At 36.3% G+C, this 20,489-nt stretch overlaps 1 protein-coding gene across 1 annotated transcript in view; it reads right to left on the bottom strand.

Annotated features, from left to right (window-relative positions):
- The window catches only part of LOC141389483 (prolyl 4-hydroxylase subunit alpha-2-like), a 63,734-nt gene that overhangs the window by 24,005 nt on the left and 19,240 nt on the right, over window positions 1–20,489 (bottom strand). The window contains exons 3-7 of the mRNA XM_073961017.1: window positions 15,488–15,644; window positions 15,133–15,317; window positions 14,899–15,056; window positions 14,383–14,838; window positions 14,260–14,316 (exon numbers count right to left, since the gene is read on the bottom strand). Of these exons, the coding sequence (XP_073817118.1) occupies window positions 14,260–14,316; window positions 14,383–14,838; window positions 14,899–15,056; window positions 15,133–15,317; window positions 15,488–15,644 (1,013 nt within the window). The remainder of the gene's footprint in view (window positions 1–14,259; window positions 14,317–14,382; window positions 14,839–14,898; window positions 15,057–15,132; window positions 15,318–15,487; window positions 15,645–20,489) is intronic.

The raw sequence follows: 20,489 nt of genomic DNA, 5'->3' as shown, positions 1-20,489 counted from the left end.
AAAATGTGGATTGGGATTAAAGTTCAAAATGTTACGGAGAAGGTACTTGAAGGAATGGACCGACATAGTCCATTGTGGAAGTTGATCTTATTTTGGGGGACATATTTTTCGATTGATATAGCGCCCACTCGTCACTTTAGTGGGTCATAGTATAACTATTGGATTAGTATGCCAGGAAGCATGGACTTGTTCACGGAAAACATATCTCGCTGTAAACGGGACCACAACGAACAGCATCGGTATACATTTCCCAAGGATCTTCGAACAGACTCTAAACTGCACTTAGTCATAAATGTTGAACTATTGTGGCGGAGGTACCCTAAGGAGAGGACCGATATGGACCATTTTAGATGTTAAACTTAATTTGAATAAAATATTATTAGATCAAAAGCTGGGACCAAATTGATTGCCCCGTTCAAGAGATATCGTGCATACCATTTTAGTGACATTTTTTAAATATTGGGGGAAATACCGATATTGCCCATCTTCGAACTGAAACTAGTTTGGACAAAATATTGCGAAGACCAAATTTTGGACCAAATCGGTTGATCCGTTCGAGAGTTATCTTGCGCTCCAACCACTACACATGGTGTCATAGGGTTTTTTGCACCTTTCAGGCTATTTTCTCAAGAAGTATGGACTTGCCTCTGAAAAAACTCTTGCCGACGTAAAGGAGGCAGCGTACGCAAGTTGCTTCAACAGAAATTAAAGTGATTCGAGAGTGGGCCTTAAAGTGAATTTATCCGAAATTTTGTGTGGGAGGTAGCCGAAGGAGTGGACAAATATAGTTAATATTTAAAACTGAACTATATCTGGTAGACATGGGGTTTGTTTGCACCTTTCGGGTTATTTTCTCAGGAAGTATGGACTTGCCCCTGATAATATTTGTACAATCATATGGGGCAAAAATCAAAGCGAAATTTTCCGAAATTTTGTGTGGGAGGTACCCGAAGGAGTGGACCGATTGAGTCCATATTAGAACCTCATATAAGTCTGGTAGAAATTTCACGATGGACCAAATCGTTTACTTCCTTCAAGAGTTATCGCACAAATTTTCTGAACATTTTCGACCGATATAACCAATCTTCGAACTTAAACTAAGTTTGGACAAAATATAACGAAAGCCAAATTTGGGACATAATCGGTTGATCCGTTCGGGAGTTATCGTGCGCTCCAGTCAGCCTGACAGACAGACGGACTCCAAATTGTCTGAAACGGATTTCGTCCAAACATACTTGGGGTCTAAAACCAGGATTTCGATCAGGCACACTTTGCATATATTTAATATGAAAATGGTAAAGATTAAAAATATTGTTGTAATAATACCAATTTTAAATTACACTGTGTGTAATTTTTTGAGTCATGGTTTACTAACCATATTCTGACACCGCAGCGTGATAGAAGACCAAAAATAAGAAGATATGTGTCCCGGCGATTTTTTTTTCTCTATCACTTCAACTTGAGGCCTTGATGTTAAAAGGGATCATTTTGTCAGCACATGTCCTCTAAACCGCTAAGAATTTGAGTTTACTCGTAGAACAAAATTTGTAGCTCTCGTCTTAAAGAAATTGTGAACACGTAAAATCCATTCAACCTCCCCTTCAAGATCAAAATCGTCAAGGTCAATTCTCGGAATTTAGTCTACAGATATCAAACCGATCAAAAATCTACCGATAGAAAAATCTACCTTAGATCTTAGTAAACAACTTTCTAGAACATACGAACTCTGTAGAAACGGTTCTTAATGGTCAAAATAGCAAATCAAATGCGATTTTTATCCTCGTTTCTCGGTCCCTGCTCCATAGATACTAAACCGTTAAAAATTCAAGAAAACAATGGACCACAATAATGTAGCAAAGATATCAGCAAACAACTTTCTAGAACATACGAAATGTCTACGACCGGTTCTTAAATGTGAAAATAGTCAAAAACTTTTGAAAATATTAGATTTTTATACTTTTTTCTCCAATTCAGGCCCACAGATACCGAACCGTCCAAAAATAGGATACAGTCAACTACAAAAATGTACCTAAGATTTCAATAAACAACTTTCTAGAACATAAAAAGATTCTAGGAACGGTTCTCTTTCCAAAAAATCAACCGAATCTCGCCCCTACCCATCAACAATGAGCCATATTTATTAAGTCGCTTTAATTAAGGGATTTCTGTCCTCGAAGGTAAAACATTCTTATAAAAAATACACCCAAGATCAAATTTAGTACCACTTACTACTTTTTGTACACATAAGTATTTCCAAAACTACCCCCTTATTTCAATATTACACCGCAACAATAATCTTAATACCAAATTTCAATTTTCCAGCTGCATCCGTTCACCCAAATCCAAATTTAACGTTTGATAGTATTCGTACATATACACTCCGTTTCAAGTCAATAGCACATTTCAAATTGCTTTTTGTTACTTCAGTTTAGTCGATATTCGTGGAATGTTTATATATCTTGGTTTGTAATCTTATGAAGTATCTTTCAACAAAAGGTTTGGCTTCGATAACGTACCGTTATAATTTTATTTAATTTTCTTTCAAAAAGCCCAAATTTGTACGATTAAAAGTGTTTCATCGGAATAACACATTCTTTAATAACTTGAGTAAAAATGCAAATTTTGAATGCTACTGTTATGATTCTTTAAAATTGGAATAAATAAAAGCTATTTCAAGTTTAAAACGCTTAAATTGGTCGAACTATGACTTTAATACCGGGGAAATAAGACCTTATAAAAGCTGTGGACTTTAAAAATTTGGCATAAATTGACAGTTTTATCTTAGTTTTATAAAAAACTAAAGAAAAGCGAAGGAATGAACAGAGATGGTGCAAAATAAATAAACTACTGAAAATTGGATACCGACTAAATTGAAGTAACAAAAAGCAATTTGAAATGTGCTATTGACTTGAAACGGAGTGTAAGTACGAATTCCCAAAATTACCCCCATATCTCAATCCTACACTCCAACAGGATTCTTAATTCCGAATTTCAGCTTTCCAGCCCTATCCATTCACCCAAATCCAAATTTAGTACCATTTGGTATTTTTCTTACACATAAGTACGAATTTCCAAAACCATATCCTTATATCAACAATTTTTGGCATATATTTTTCTTAAAAAAATATATAATTTTTATTAAGAATTCTTAAATCAAAGGACATTTAGAATTAGCTTTCGTTGATAATATTTTCGTACCGTAAATATTGTTCTTTATAAACACACCGAAACGATAAATCAACCCACTTTTATATTAGACAGTATTTCCCTTATCTAACCCTACATTGATCTATTTTTCATTAGGGGTAATTTGTCGGAATATGACGGAAGAGTCCCTCCAGAAGTACTATCCGATCATTATTGTCATTTACCTTGACCAAAAGTCTTACCTCTTGCAAAAATTTGTCAGTATTGAACTATGTATAACTGTGACTTCTTCCGTGATTATAGTTAAATACACGATAAATATTGTGGGACCGCTATGTATGCTAGCTGGAACTCATTTAACCACGTATATGAACATAATGGCCATCAATGGAAAGGTCGATAGTTCATATTCCGAATAAAACATATGTATGTGGGTGGAATGTGTCTTCCAGGAATAAAGATACACAAAAGTTTTGGTCCTTTTAACCCTTTCGGTGCTTCTTTTTTGTTTTTGATCTGAAAAATATATTTTTCCAATTTTATATATACTTAAGCCCACTATATGAATAATCAAAACAAATTTTTTAACATTTTGTTTGGAAAAGTGGTTTTTGGACACTATGCCATATGGCATAGAATGTATTTAAAGAAAAAAAAAAAACAAAACTAAAATATTCAAGTTTTTAATTAAATTTCATCTTATAGAAGACCAGGAGGCCTTATAGAAGAGGAAGAGGTCTTCTTATAGAAGAGCAGGACGTCTTCTCGTAAAAGAGCAGAAGGTCCTCTCATAGAAGGGCAGGATGTCTTCTCCTGGAAGAGCAAAAGGTCGTCTCATAGAAGGACAGGATGTTTTCACATAGAAGAGCAGGACGTTTGCATATAGAAGGGCAGGAGGTCTTCTTATAGAAGAGCAGGAGCTCTTCTTATAGTAGAGCAAGAGGTCTTCTTATAGAAGAGCAGGAGGTCCTCTCCTTGAAGAGCAGGACGTCTTTTCATAGAAGAGCAGGACGTTTGCATATAGAAGGGCAGGACGTCTTCTGATAGAAGAGCAGGACGTCTTTTCATATAAGAGCAGGACGTTTGCATATAGAAGGGCAGGAGGTCTTCTTATAGAAGAGAAGGAGGACTTCTTATACAAGAGCAGGAGGTCTGCTCATAGAAGAGCAGAGCGTCTTTCGTAGAAGAGAAGGACGTTTGCATATAGAAGGGCAGGAGGTATTCTTATAGAAGAGAAGGGGGTCTTCTTATATAAGGGCAGGAGGTCTGCTTATAGAAGAGCAGGACGTCTTTTCATAGAAGAGCAGGACGTTTGCATATAGAAGGCGGGAGGTATTCTTATAGAAGAGAAGGAGGTCTTCTTATACAAGAGCAGGAGGTCTGCTCATAGAAGAGCAGGACGTCGTGGAAGAGAAGGACGTTTGTATATAGAAGGGCGGGAGGTATTCTTATAGAAGAGAAGGAGGTCTTCTTATATAAGAGCAGGAGGTCTGCTCATAGAAGAGCAGGAGACCTTCTTATAAAAAAGCACATGGTCTCCTCATAGAAGAGCAGGGGCCCTTCTTACAGAAAAGCATAAGATCTTCTCATTGAAGACCAGGAGGTCTACTTATAGAAGACATGAAGGTTTTTCATAGAATATCTGGAGGTCTACTATTAGAAGATTTGGGGGTCTTCACATAGAAGGTCTTCTTTTAGAACATTTAAAGCGTCTTATAGAAGACCTAGGGTCTTCTTATAGAAAACCTAGGGTCTTCTTATAGAAAAGCTAGGGTCTTCTTATGGAAGATTTGAGGCCTTCTTATAGAAAAACTGGAGGACTTCTTATAGAAGACCTGAATGTCTTCATATAGCAAATCTAATGGACTTCTTATAGAACACCTGAATGTCATCTTATAGAAGGGCTGGAGGTCAGCTTGTAGAAGACGTGGCCATCTTATATAATATCTGGAGGAGTTATTTTAGAAAATCTGCAAGAATTGTTATACATCATCTGGAGGTTTTCCTATGTTGGATCTGGAGGTTTCCTTATAGAAGACCTGGAAGTCTTCGTATAGAAGACATGGAGGTCTACTTATACAAGATCTGGAGGTCTTCTTATAGAAGACCTGGAGGTCTATTTATACAAGATCTGGAGATCTTCTTATAGAAGATCTAGGGGTTTTACAATAGAAGATCTGGGAGTCAAACAAAGTGAAACATTTCCGTTGGGAAAAATCTATGCCATATGGCATAGTACGAAATATAAAAAATCTGGCAGCTCCATTGAACTATATTTCGGATCTTTATTTCGTTTTAATTATTAAGGCAATGATTATCTACTAAATTAAATACAAAAAGTTAACAAAAAAAATATTTTTGTTAATAAAATATATAAAATTATAAGATGGTATTTTCATGCAAATTTTAAATCGAACGAGGAGCGCTTGCTCTTTGAGACATAACAATGTATTGGGTCCACAAATCAAAATTTTTTGTCGAATTATTTTTAGATAACACTTCAGGGAAAAATACAAAATTATTAAAAAAAAGAGTGCCCATAAGTATTTTGCCTTAAAACGGACTTCAAAAACTGGTTATGCCATATGGCATAGAATCACCGAAAGGGTTAACACGATAAATATTATTTGATCATCATGTTAAATTGCAAACTACTTCTCTGTCGTAAACCCAAACCTTACTTAAAATTCACGCCGATCAGACAATTATTGCGACATACAGAGCCGCTAGAAAATCAAATAAAAATTTAGTTTTTGGTCCCTTTCACTCCCCAAATATTTCACGTTCATCACCAATAACAATTCTGGTTTGAAGCTGACCTCCGTTCAGAATTTAGTGGCGAACTGTCAATCCATAACTGCGGTCTGGAGTTTGACAACAATTATTAATGGACGGACGGACACACATCGCAAAATCGCTTTATCTCTTTGAGTTACGAGTTTTTGGAGTCTCCGACGAATATTTCGCGTTGTTACATGAAGTTTCGGAAAAACAAACTTATAATACCCTTTCTACATTGTGGTGTAGGGTATAATTTCATAAACTTTCTCGTTCACATAATGAAAGAAAAAGGCACTGTCTACTTATTTTTTAATTTTAAATTTATTTAGTAACTATATAATACTATTACTGCTATTATTCTTCAAAATCTTTATAAATTAACGACACTTCATGATTTGTTGTGAGATCACATGGTTTTGTTAGGAACTGATCACGTTCTCTGACCCAAATGTTGGCAACTATAAAAAAACAAAAACAATTTTTTCATGAAATTATTTTACTGATAAAATAAAGATTATATATTCAAACTTACTCCATTTGGAACCTTTTAAGACAGGACAAGCACCATGATTGGAGCGATAATCTTCATTGCCTGAGGCGTGTAAATTATACCAAAACAGCAATGATCCTTTGCGAGGTTTTACCAAAAGTTTAAGGAAAGTAAAACCTGTGCCGCCACCTTCTTCGACATCAGAAAGCTAAAAGTAGATACAATTTTTAAAGAAAATTTGTCTTTAGAATTGCTTTAGTGTGATTTATTTTAATGTTGATGTCTTAATTAAAAAATAATCATTAGACAAACTTAATAGTTAGTGGTCTTTATTATTCCACAGACAGACCTAATCAACACATCCTACAAAAGTAGGATTTTCTGAACTTTTTGGCTATTACTTGCCTACGAAAAATATTAGTCCCGATTTACATTCGGCAATTTTATATATATATACTAGCATGTGTCCGCTACTTCGTTAGCGAAAAGTTCACATTAATAGAAGATGGGATGCAAACAGACTTTTTATTTACCCCGTTCATAGTTTGAAAATGTATAAAATAAAATATGAAAAATTTGTTCAAATTTCAAAATTCGATTCCTAACATGCCTAAAACTAATGGTTTCTGTAAGACTATTTGAATTCAAATTCGTTCGTATTAATACCAAACACATGAACATTGACCCTCACACCAAATTTCAGAATCCCAATTCTATCCTTTCACCCTATACAAATTTTGTGATTTCTGCAAATTATTTTAACCTAAGCACCAGCAGTGACCCTATTATCAAAATTCCAGCTTTATCCTTTCATCCGAGTTGTACCAAATTTAGTACCATTTATTACTTTCCGTACGATTATAGTATGTATAGTTTTTAAACGCCCTCACTATCAGAGGTCCGCAAAATGCATATAAAAGGCACACTCTATTGCCTTTTCCCAAAAGCGAATAGTGCAGTGCCTTGCATATTAAAAATATGAATGTGCAAAAAGCAGATTCACCCCAAAAAATGATTCACTGCTTTAGTGCATGCTTGCTTGCTTTTACATTAGTATTTACACGATTCGCAAATGCAGTATGCACAATACTGCATACCACCACACAGTATCGTACCATCTTCTGTTTGAATAAATGAATACATTTGCCAAATTTCGCTTTTCCTTTGAGTTTCTTTAATAATAGGATAAACTAAACTAGTAATTGTTTTTATTGTCTCAACATTAATTTTTTTTATGTTTATTAACATGTAAACTTGACCAGAAATATCTACTGCTTTTTGTAATGCAACGTGCTTTTTCGAAGGCAGCGTGCAAAAAAAAAGCAACGAGCTCTTGTAGTGTGTTGTGTGTGTGCACTTGGCACACACTCATGAAAGTAAAGGCAAAGCAAGCAATAGCATTAAACAGAGATAGCAATAGCAAGCAATGAAAAAAGCACGAAATCACGAATATGCATTAAAAGCGAGTGGCATTTTGCGGACCTCTGCTCACTATCTCAACATCTCTCACCAATAGTTAACAAATTTCGGAATTCCAGATATATTCCATTCCACGCTTGTAGTTCCAATTTTCTCCTCATATCAACCCCACAAATCACCTGTGACCCAGTTCTATACCTTTATCTAATACCAAAATTATTCCAAAGGTTGTATCATCTAGCATTTTCCGTACACTTATATTATGCATTTACACAATTTCAGAATTCCAGAAAGACCCAATACCAACTTTTGTACAATGTATTAATTTCGTACCCCTATGGTACAAATTTTCATAACCATCTCCATATCTCAACCCCACACACTAACGTTGTATTGGGTGTACCATTTAGTACCTTTCGTAATAATATAGTACATATTTCAAAAACATTCCCTACAACCAATACGAAATATAGTACCATTTAATACCTCTCCTACGAATTTCCAAATGACCAGCTCTATCCATTCACCCAAATTCAAATTGTTCCAAATTTAGTACCATTAAGTACGAATTTGCAAAACTTCCTTCATATCCCTATTCTATACTCCAACAGTAATCTTAAATCCAAATTTCAGGATTCCAGCTCTATTCGTTCCTCCAAACCCAAATTGTACCAAATTTAGTACTTGTCGTACCCATAAGTACGAGTCTCCGAAAATACCTCCATATCTCAAACCTACACTCCAACAGTAATCATAATTCCAAACTTCAGGATTCTGATCTATCCGTTAACGTAAATCTAATTTGTATAAAATTTAGTATCATTCAGTACTTTTCGTACACAAACCACCTTCTTATATTAACCCTAATCCCCATACTTGATTATCATTCCAAATTTCAAGCTTTTAGCTCTATCCGTTCGCATAATACCAAATGATACCAAATTTAGTACTTTCCGTACATGGTACCATATTAGGTACCATGTCGGAATTTCTAAAAACCCAACCTTATCTGACACCTTCGGACCAAGAGGGACTCTCACACAAAACTTTAAGTTTCTAGCTTCAACTGTTTGTTCTGGGCCTTGATCAATCAATCAGTCAGTCAAATGATACCAAATTTAGTACCATTTAATACTTTCTGTACACATAAATACGAATTTCCAAATTTGTACCAAATTCTGTACCATTTAGTACTTTTCGTATACATAAGAACGAAATTCCAAAACTACATCCTACATCTATCCTATAATTCATCAGCAATCTTAGTTCCAGGTTAGGTTTCCCGCTCTATCCGTTCAACCAAATCCAATTTGTACCAAATTTTGTACCATTTAGTACTTTTCGTACACATAAGTAGGAATTTCGAAAACTACCTCCATACATCTATCCTACACTCTAACAGTAATCTTAATTCCAAATTTCGAGTTTCCAGCTCTATCCGTTCATCCAAATGTAAATTGTACCAAATTTAGTACATAAGTAAAAATTTTCTGAAGCCATTTCCTTATATCATCGCCACTCCCCCACCTTGATCCCCATACCAAATTTCTAGATTATAGCTATATCCGTTCATTATATACAATTGGTACTAAATTTGGTAACTTTTAGTACTTTTCGTACACTCATAGGTCGAACCCTTTGGTACATCTTTCTAACTCTCCATGAGTGACCCTCATTCCAAATTTCACAATTTTAGCTCTTCCCGTTTGCCTAATACATATTTAGTACCTTTTATTACTTTTCGTATACATAAGAATGAATTTCCAAAGCTACCTCATTTCTAGACTCCAACAATAAACTTAATTTGAAATTCCAGGATCCCATCTTTATCCGTTCAACCAAATCCAAATTTAGTACCATTTAGTACTTTTCGTACTCATAGGTACGAATTTCCAAAACTACCTCCATATCTCAACCCTGCACTCCAACAGTAATCTTAATTCCAAATTTCAGCTCTATTCGTTCACCAAATCCAAGTTGTGCTAAATATAATACTTTTCGTACACATAAGCACGAATTTCCAAAAAAAAACTCCATATCTCAATTCTATATTCCAATAGTAATCTTAATTTCAAATTTCTGGTTTTCAACTCTGACCGTTCACCCAAATCCTAGTTGTACTATATTTAGTACCATTTAGTACTTTACGTACACATAAGTACGATTTTCCAAAACTACCTCCATATCTCAATTCTATTCTCCAACGATAATTAAAATAGCTTGATGCGCATGTGGTTTACCAAGGATTTATTTTGGCCGCTAAGATGTAGCATCGCCTGCAGCGTAGTGTGCAAAAAACGGTATAACGTTTATAATTTGCACAAAGTGCATACACTTTTTATGCGCATCCGATGTCACTATCATCCAAGAAAAAATACATCGATCTAACCTATTTCGATAAAATCCATCAAGAACCGTGGATGTAGCATCAAACAGTATTTTTGGGATAAATCGGATACAGCTCCCATGCCACTAAATTTTTTAAAACGCTGTTTTCGCAAAAACGCGAGTGATGTGTCAGCTTCGTCATTGAAAAGAAAACGATCCACAGAAAACGCGACTAAATCCGCGATATTTCCAAAAACATTTTACGCACATTTTCATCAATGTTAATTTTTTTACTTTTCATCATATACACTTTTCGCAAAAAATTTGAAAAAGGTAGAAATAAGCAAGTCGACAACAAAAGCCTCCAACAAAATGTGAGGAAACAATTAAATTTCTTCAAAATATATTTTTGCAAATTTTAGCGGATTTTTCGCGCTAAAAAATTGAAAAAGCTGGAAATAAGCAAGTCGGCAAAAAAAGCCTGCAACGAAATGTGAGGAAACAGTTAATTTTCCTCAAAATATATTTTTGCAAATTTTAGCGGATTTTTCGCCCTAAAAAGTTTAAAAAAGGTGGAAATAAGCAAGTCGACAACAAACGCCTCCAACGAAATGTGAGGAAACAATTAACTTTCTTCAAAATATATTTTTGCAAAGTTTCGCGAATTCTTCGCTATATCTTAAAAATAAAATACGTCAGATCCTTCCTTATATATATATATATATATATATATATATATATATATATATATATATATATATATATAATTCTAAGCCGATGTAGCCATGTCAGTCTGCCCGTCTGTTCAAATATGGGCTATACAGTTCCACGCTTTGGTACAGCCCCCATAAAACAGTTCCATCCCAATTTAAGGATTTTGAGGGTTTTAGCTGCATTTTCTGACAGAATTAGCTGAAATTTGACATTTCCCAATGGCCAAAAAAACTTTTTCCACTAAAACTTGCTAAAAGCTCAAAAAACTTTTCCACTAAAAATTGCCAAGTTAAGTTCACGTTTAGGTATAGCCCCCATATAATTTTTTATCTACATTTTCTGACCGAATTAGCTGAAATTTGACATTTGATGTTCCCAATGCCCAGAAAACTTCTACACTACAAATTATCAAGATAGGCAAACGTGTTGGTATAACCCCTATATAACTGTACATCCCGATTTAAGATATTTTGGGGATTTTAGCAAATTTTTTTGAACGAACTAACTGTAATTTGACATTTGGGGTTCTCAGAGGCCTTGAAACTTCTACACGAAAAATCGTTAACATAGGTCCATGTTCTGGTATAGCCTCCATATAACGGTACCTCCGATTTTTGGTATTTTCAGGATTTTAGCTACAATTTTTAACCGAACAAGCTGCAATTTGACACTTGAAGTTCTCCGCGATCACAAAATTCTCCACCAAAAATCCTTAGCATAGATTTATGTTTTGGTATATCACCCATATAAAGGTACCAACCTAATGTAGCTATTTTGGGTATCCGTGGTTGAAGAATTTTTGACCCTAACTTCAGCAAGAATGACATGCTTCTTATGTGTCGAGGCCTTTAGTACTTTCATAAACGATAGGAAACTAATTTTTTCTCTGGCCTTCCTCCAGAAAGTTGCCAGTACAAGTACACGTTTTGATACGGCGCCTAAAGATGTTTTAGAATTTTTGTCACTTTTAGGATTTTAGCTTATTTTTCATACAAAAATAACAGTAGTATGACATTTCAGGTTCCAGGTACAATATATCTACGAACAAGTGAGAAAATGCTATAGTCGGTACGGGGCTGACTATGTGATACCCTACACCACTACTCTGTGCATAATCTTTTCACTCGAAAACATTTATTTTAGAAGATACGAATTTTTTCACCTTTCTGGCTTTTATACCAAATGACTTAAGGCGAACTGAACCAAAATAATTAATATTTAATTTTGTATTTGACTACTATCGAAATCGCCAAAATTAATAGACTTCTATAGAAGAACAGAGATATATCTCTGTGAGAAAATTTCGTGATGATCCGATTAAAATTCCGACCTGTAGTGTGGTTGCAGGTAAAGTGAAAAAAAGGGATGCATTACCGACTATTCTTCTTCTTTATTTGCGGATCCGTTATTCGGATATAAAGCGATCATACAATAGTATACATTACATTTATATATATCATCTGTAGATGTTCTGTTATTTTATTGTATGAAATTATAGACAGCTCTCGATTTTTAGCAGCATTTAGCAGATTTGTTTCATCTTTGTATCCTGTCCACTATATCTACCGACTATTGCGATATCTCTATTATTTGACTAACTACGCCAACCTACTTTGCATAATTTTAAAGATGGGATTTTTTACTGTCTTAGTCAGGTTTTCCTTTTAGAAGATCTCCAACCAAAGGTGTGATATCCGTCATTATTATTAAAATCGCAAAAATGAAAAGTTGGGTTCTATTAGCGACTATTGCGATATCTTCGTTGTTTGATCAGCTAAGAGAACCTGCTTAACATCATTAGAAAGGTGATATTTATTACTTTCATTATCAAATTCGTGAGCATCCGATCAAAATTTCGGAGTGTGATTGCACAAAAAATGGAAAAAGGGATACATTACCGACTATTGCGATATCTCTGTTGTTTGACCACCTATGACAACCTACTTCACTTCGTTGTAAAGGTGATATTTTCTACTTTCCTTGCTAGGTTTTGCTTTCGATATACCTATTACAGAAGAGATATTCGCTTTGGAAAAAAACGTTGTCTTTTTATCCAAATAATTATTTTGCCCATTCCGGCCCTAAATATTATGCGACCATCACCAAAATCAATAGCCTTCTTCCTCTGTGAGACCCCCATTAACCCTCATAATTTCGTGACTATCCGATCAAAATTGCGACCTGTAGCGTGATTTCCAAAAAAATGGATAAATGGGATGTATTACTGACTATTGCGATATCTCCGTTATTTGGTCACCTACGCCAACCTAGTTTGCATCATTGTAAAGATGGAATCTTCTACTTTCATGGGCAGGCTTTGCTTTTGGAAAGTCCCCAACCAAAGCTGTGCTATTCGTCATTAAAATTAAAATCGCAAAACTGAAAATTTGGGTTTCATTTGCGACTATTGTAATATCTTCGTTGTTTGATCACCTACGAGAACCTACTTTACATCATTAGAAAGGTGATATTTTTTACGTTCATTGTCAGGTTGTACTTTTGGTATACCTCATACAGAATCTGAGATATTCGGTTTGGAAGAAAACGTTGTCTTTTTATCCACATATGTTTTTTGCCCATTCCGACCCCTAAATATTATCCGACCAGTAGAAAATATCACCTTTCTAGTGATGTAAAGTAGGTTCTCGTAGGTGATCAAACAACGAAGATATTACAATAGTCGCAAATAAAACCCAAATTTTCATTTTTGCGATATTAATAATAATGACGAATATCACAGCTTTGGTTGGGGATCTCCCAAAAACAAAGTCCGACTATGAAAGTAGAAAATCTCATCTTTACAGTGATGCAAAGTTGGTTGGCGTAGATGACCAAATAACGGAGATATCGCAATAGTCGGTAATACATCCCATTTTTGATTTTTTTTATAATCACGCTACACATCGCAATTTTGATTGGATCCTCACGAAGTTTTGGGTGTTAATGGGGGTCCAACAGAGGAAAAAACCTTTTGATTTTTGATAATGGTCGGATATTATTCAGGGGTCGGAATGTGAAAAAAACTTATTGGAGAAAAGGCCAACGTTTTATTTCAAAGCTAATCTCTCTTCTGTAATAGGTATATCGAAAGCAAAACCTAGCAAGGAAAGTAGAAAATATCACCTTTACAACGAAGTGAAGTAGGTTGTCATAGGTGGTCAAACAACAGAGATATCGCAATAGTCGGTAATGTATCCCTTTTTCCATTTTTTGTGCAATCACACTAAGAAATTTTGATCGGATCCTCACGGTATCACATAGTCGGCCCCGACCCGACTATAGCCTTGGCTCACTTGTTTGGTAATGAGAGTTTTTTGCTGGGTTAGATTGAAATTGTAAATACATAGCATAATATTAAAATTTGTTTGGAAAATACATACATAAAACATCGCAGTTGTGATACGATTTCCATCCTCAGGAGTAAACCAAGAAGATTCCTATAAATATTTCATAATTTATTTTTGAATTATTTGTATTGTCGATTTATGTGTTATCGCATTTACCGTGAAAAAATCAAAATGTGGTCCATAATGGCCACCGAGACCATAATTGACAATTTGCATATCTTCTGCATTCGAATAATCCAATCCCGAGAGATCACTGACATCTTGCAACATGTCCTGCAGCACTTTGTGTTCATAATATTTCAGCCATGCTGTGTGGCTTGTTCTTGTCTCAGATGGCTCATGTTCATCGGTTACCAAATTGAATACTGTTGATCTGGCCATATGAGGTTTGGCTATATCTTTTAAAGTATTTATTTGATCATCTGTTAGAACATCGTAGACATGTATAACATAAGGATCCAATGAAAGTTGTTCGACTTTATATGGTTGCAGCAAACGATAAGGATGATTGTTGGTAAAATATTTACAGAAGAGGTTCTTTTGGTCAGGATTAAAGACATTTTCGTAGTCGCCACGGCACAAACTTTCGAATTGTTTAAATTCTTTGGTTTTCTGAAAGTAATAAATTTTGCCATAAATATGAAATTATCAAAAATTAAATGTTCTGCTAACATAATATAAATTTTCAACAACCGGTTCCCTGAAAAGTTTCTCCTGATCTGCAGCTTTCATACTATTTTCCAATTCTAATTTCTTTTCCGCAATATATTCACGTTGAGGACTGCGTTCCAAAATATAATCCAATAGATCCAATGCCGAATCATAATCACCTGAAGAAAACATTAGGCATTGGTATTGAAACTTTATATATGTGTTGTATGTATATGGAAACAATATCCTCCTTACCCATGCTACGATAATATTCCACTAAATTTTCCATAAAATCCAGTAGGCCATCATTCTCCGTAAGAGCTGCATCTGTTTGTAATATTTTTGTGGTCTGCTTGAACCATGGTATGGTATGATTGTAATCTCTCATCGCATATAAATATTCACCAACCGCATAACAGTCTTGCCATGTCATGGAAGAACTTTTGTTTGTGTAATGGATTAAATAAAATAAATATGTATGTATGTAAGAAATGTTGTTGTTGCTGCTCATTAAATACATGTTTGTAAAATATGTATATATATTGTCATGATGTGTTTGAATGATTCTGTATGTTGTATATACATACATATGTATTTGTTTGTTACATACCCATATTTATTTCCATTTAATATACCACTGGCCACTTGTTCTACATCTAATCTATATGTCTCCTGCAGGCGTACCAATGCCCTGGTTGATCCGGCCATATCAGTTTGTGTGGGAAAACTTAAGTTTTGTTTAAGTGTCTCCAAGTTGTCGAGAAAGTCTAGAAAACCAATATGACAATGTTACGGATGAAATATGATGTTGATAAGAAAAATGATGTTTGAACAATAATTGCACAGTGGGATACAATTTTTTAGAAGACACATTTAATTCTGCATAAAATAGTAAGATTATAATCGTTTTTGTATGTAATTACCTAACATTTTGGTTGGAAGAGAAGGATGATTAATGCAAATAAGTGATACTTATTGTCTTTAACATGTCGATATACAAAACTAATCTTAGTCTTAATTATACCCTCGGACTTTATGCTAGAAAGGGTTTATACACTTTGATACGACCAACATGTAAGAAAGTATGAGTCAGCTGTGCTTACGGAGATATACCCTCAGCCACTGACCACTTATGCCGTATGTAAAATATATTGATTTTGTATCACGACTTTGCTTTAAAATACGTGAAATCTGCAGGTACCGTAATGTGGGGCTATTCCAAATCAGCAAACTTCTGATTCATAGAGAACTCGAAATACATATTAAATTACGTTAAAATAAGCTTGGAAGACATTTTTGAAAAAGTTTTACAGTTTTGGAGCTTTTAGGACATTATCTCAGGAAATATGGACTTGCCTACTTTACTTAGCTGGCCCATTACAGAACATTTGTTCCATAGAACGAAATAAGAAAATATCTCCAATTCTCTCTGTTTTTCGCTTCGCTTTATGGAATACCGCGCCTTTTCATTTCTTCATCCGCTTGTATGCTCCATCGAAGCTTAGGCCTGCCGATTCTGAGTGCACCGCCATGTGGCATGTATTCATACGCCTTTTTAGCGGGTTCATCATCGCTCATTCTTATGATATAACCTAGCCAACGTAATCGTTGCATCTCGATACGTTTAACTATATTCATGTCTTTGTATAGCTGATATAGCTCGTGGTTCATACGACGTCGATATTCACCGTCAACGCAAATCGGCCCGTAGATCTTTCGAAGAATTTTCCTCTCAAACACACCAAGCACTGCCTTATCTGCTTGCGCAAGTACCCATGCTTCGGAGCCATATATTAGCACGGGTAGTATCAGCGTTTTGTATAGTGTTATTTTTGTTTGGCGAGATGTGGCTTTGTTTTTAAATTGCTTATTTAAACCATAGTAGTATCTGTTCGCCAATACAATTCTTCTTCTTATTTCACAACTGATGTTGTTTGTTGTGTATATGGCAGTGCAGAGGTACCTCATACCTCAAAATGATAGGTATCAACTTCCACAGTTCGTCCGAGCTCTATGGACGCTTTGCGCGTCGACACCATCAACTTGGTCTTTTCGCCGTTTACCGCCAGACCCACATTCGCAGATTCTCCTTCGACCTTCCTAAAGGTATCAGTTACGTCTTTTACTGATCGTCCTATGATGTCTATGTCATCAGCATAAGCAAGTAACATGAGACTATTGGTGTAAATTGTGCCATTTCTTTTGCCATTTGCATTTCGTATTACCTTTTCCAGCAGGATGTTGAAGAGATCACACGAAAGGCTGTCTCTTTGTCTGAAACCTCTTTTGGTACCAAACTGTTCGGAGAGGTTCTTTCCAATTTTAACTGATGACCTAGTGTCAGTTAACGTCATCTTACAAAGCCGGATGAGCTTTGCGGGGATACCAAATTCAGACATGGCTTGGAATAACTTCGAACGTAGCGGGCTGCAGAAGGCTGCTTTATAATCGACCAAAAGGTGATAGGTGTCGATCTGCATCTCTTGGGTCTTCTCAAGGATTTGCCGCAGGCTAAATATCTGGTCAATGGTGGATTTGCCAGGTCTAAAGCCACATTGGTATGGTCCAATTATTTCGTTGACCATTGGCTTTAGTCGTCCGCACAATATCCCTGGCACTATCTAATAGGCAATAGGGAGAAGACTTATGCCCCTATAGTTGGAGCATACGGTCTTATCTCCTTTCTTGTGGACGGGACACAGGATGCTCAGGTTCCAATCGCCGGGTACGCGTTCTTCCTGCCAAATGGTGCTAACTAGCTGATGCATACACCTTATCAGCGCGTCGCCTCCGGTTTTAACCAGCTCGGCTGGTAAGCCATCGGCTCCTGCTGCTTTGTTATTCTTCTGCCAGTTGATTGCTGTTTTTAGCTCATCTTGGACGGGTGGTATACATTTTATGCCATCTTCTGGGATTGGATCTGTGGTATCATCGTCTTCGCTACTCTTGGATACCAGCAGATTGGAAAAATGTTCCTTTCATATCCTGAGCACGCTATCTGTATCTGTTACCAGATTACCTTGCTGGTCTCTACAGGAGGATGTGCCTGTACCAAAGCCATCTGTTTGATGTTTCACTCTTTGATAGAATTTTCGGACTTCATTCTGGCTCCTGTACATCTCGTTTTTTTCACACTCACGCTTTTCCATTTCTCTCGTTTTCTTGCGGAAAAGACGTTTCGCTTCTCTCCTTTTCTCCCGATATCTCTCTCGTGCGCTACGCGTTGCTATTGATTGTAAAGTAGCTCTATATGCCGCATTTTTCTCTTCGGTAGCAGCATACCATGGATTCCTTTGTGGAGGTCTCTGGTATCCAAGTATGGATTTTACGGATTTTGTGTTGTTATGTTATCGGGACAAGGAGTGCTCTCGTTAAGCAATTGGGCTAGTTGAGTGGAATATGCTGTGGTTATCTGTTGTGTTTGCAGCCAATCGATGTTTAACTTCCGCGTTGTGTCTGTTCGTGCTTTATTTGCAACGTTTAGACGGGTACGTACCTTTGCTGCAACAAGGTAGTGGCCCGAATCAATGTTTGCGCCTCGGAACGATCGTACATCCAACACGCTCGATGGATGTCTTCCATCTATCACAACATGATCAATTTGATTACTTGTTCTTTGATCTGGAGGCAGCCAGGTGCCCTTGTGAATATCGAGATGATTAAATCTGGTACTGCTAACTACCATGTTTTTTGCAGCTGCACAGTCTATCAGCCTTATACCATTGTCAGATGTTTCACTGTGGAGACTGAATGACCCGACTGTTGGGCCAAAGATATCCTCCTTTCCAATTTTGGCATTAAAATCGCCTAGAATGATTTTAATGTCATGGGTAGGGCAACGGTCATATGTTTCTTCTGAGCGCTCGTAAAATATATCTTTGGTCTGTTCGTCCTTTTCTTCAGTGGTAGCATGAGCGCAAATAAAGCTGATGTTGAAGAATTTAGCTTCTATTCGAATTGCAGCAAGTCTTTCATTCACTGGGGTGATGCTGGATACCAGATGTTTAAGCCTCCGACTAACTACGAATCCACAGCCAAACTCATGCTTTACGTCATGGCAGCTATAATACAGTGCGCCACCTTTAGGTGTTGTTGTGACGCCTTTCCCAATCCATCGTATTTCCTGTATGGCAGTAATATCGGCCTTGTACTTTTCACGTACGTCTGCCAACTCGAACACTGCACCTTCTCTATAAAGTGTGCGAACATTCCAGGTGCAGATTCGCAGATCATGGTCCTTAAAACGTTTGCGGTGTTCGTCAACTTTAGAGGGTTTGTTTTTCTTTTCTTTCGTTTTTTCATAGTAGGCTGTTTTTTCTAGGGCCGGGTTACTAACCCGGCGCTCAAACCTAAGATTTAAACGTTCTTATGGGTGAACGCGCGGCACATGTTAGCTCACTACCTTTAACGGGTGTTAAAGGCAGTTCCCCAGGTGACACCACGGGGAGGTCAGTGTCCAATTGAGATGAAAAGGGGACCTGGACTTTGCCATGTTAAAATCGGTCAGGTCCGTTCCTTGGTATCTTCCACCCCCTATGTCACCCGGATTGTAGATTAATTCGTAAATTTTTCAAGCGATACATTCGTAATATTTGCAAACATAGCGATTTTTTTGTAAATATTGCATAGGGATGGTACCGCATCCCCTCTGGAAATCGATAAAATATGTAGCCTGTTTCGGGGGGCCATCCCTGTACGTTCCCTGACAATTTCAAGAAAATCGGTTTATTAGTTTTGTAGATTTAAATTTTTTTACAAAGTGTGCATGGTCAAGTTTTTGGGTCCTAACTAAGTAGGTAATGTCAGAGACACAACCACAATTGTCTCGGAAATTAATTTTCAAACCGGGTGTAGAGAAAGTACCCCACCCCCTCCGAAATTCAACAAAGTATGTATCCTATTTTCAACGGGGGCCATCTCTGCACATTCCATGACAATTCAGGAAAATCAGTTCAGTAGTTTTTGTAGAAAAGAGAAAAATTTTAAATTGAAAAAAGTGGGTGTGGTCAAATTTTCTAAGTTGGGTTATAACGAACATTTCAAAAAAAGAATTATCCAAATCGGTCCAGCAGTTCTTAGCTGATGCCATTACCAACGAACGAGATTTGATTTTTATTTATAAAGATATAGTATTCTTAAAGAAATAGGGTATAGTGGAAGTACAGAGCCCCCTCCGATTTTTTTTTAGTTTTTGTAGAAAAGATGAAAATTGAAAAAAAGTTGGCGTAAAAGTGGGCGTCGTCAAATTTTCTTTGCATAAAAACCTAAGTCGGGTTATGGCGAAAATTTCATAAAAAAGAATTTTTCAGATCGGTCCAGCCTTTCTCAACTGATGCCGTTACCAACTTAGGACATTAGATTTGTATACCCTCAGCATTTATGCTAACAAGGGTTATACCTCATCGCAATAATGGTTTTAGACCCCAAGTATGTTTGGACTAAATCCGTTTCAGACAATTTGGAATTGATTTAGCCATGTCCGTCCGTCTGTCTGTCTGGCTGGATGGTGCGCACGATAACTCTCGAACGGATGAGCCGAAATTTGGCTTTCGTAATATTTTGTCCAAACTTAGCTTAAGTTCGTAGATAGGTTATATCGGTCCACTCCTTCC

Source organism: Musca autumnalis, unplaced genomic scaffold (genome assembly GCF_047663935.1).
Source record: "Musca autumnalis isolate F117 unplaced genomic scaffold, ASM4766393v1 scaffold_1, whole genome shotgun sequence".
In the NCBI taxonomy this organism is placed as follows: Eukaryota; Metazoa; Arthropoda; class Insecta; order Diptera; family Muscidae; genus Musca; species Musca autumnalis.
Note: the sequence above shows the minus strand (reverse complement) of the source record. Positions and strands in the feature narration are given on the sequence as shown.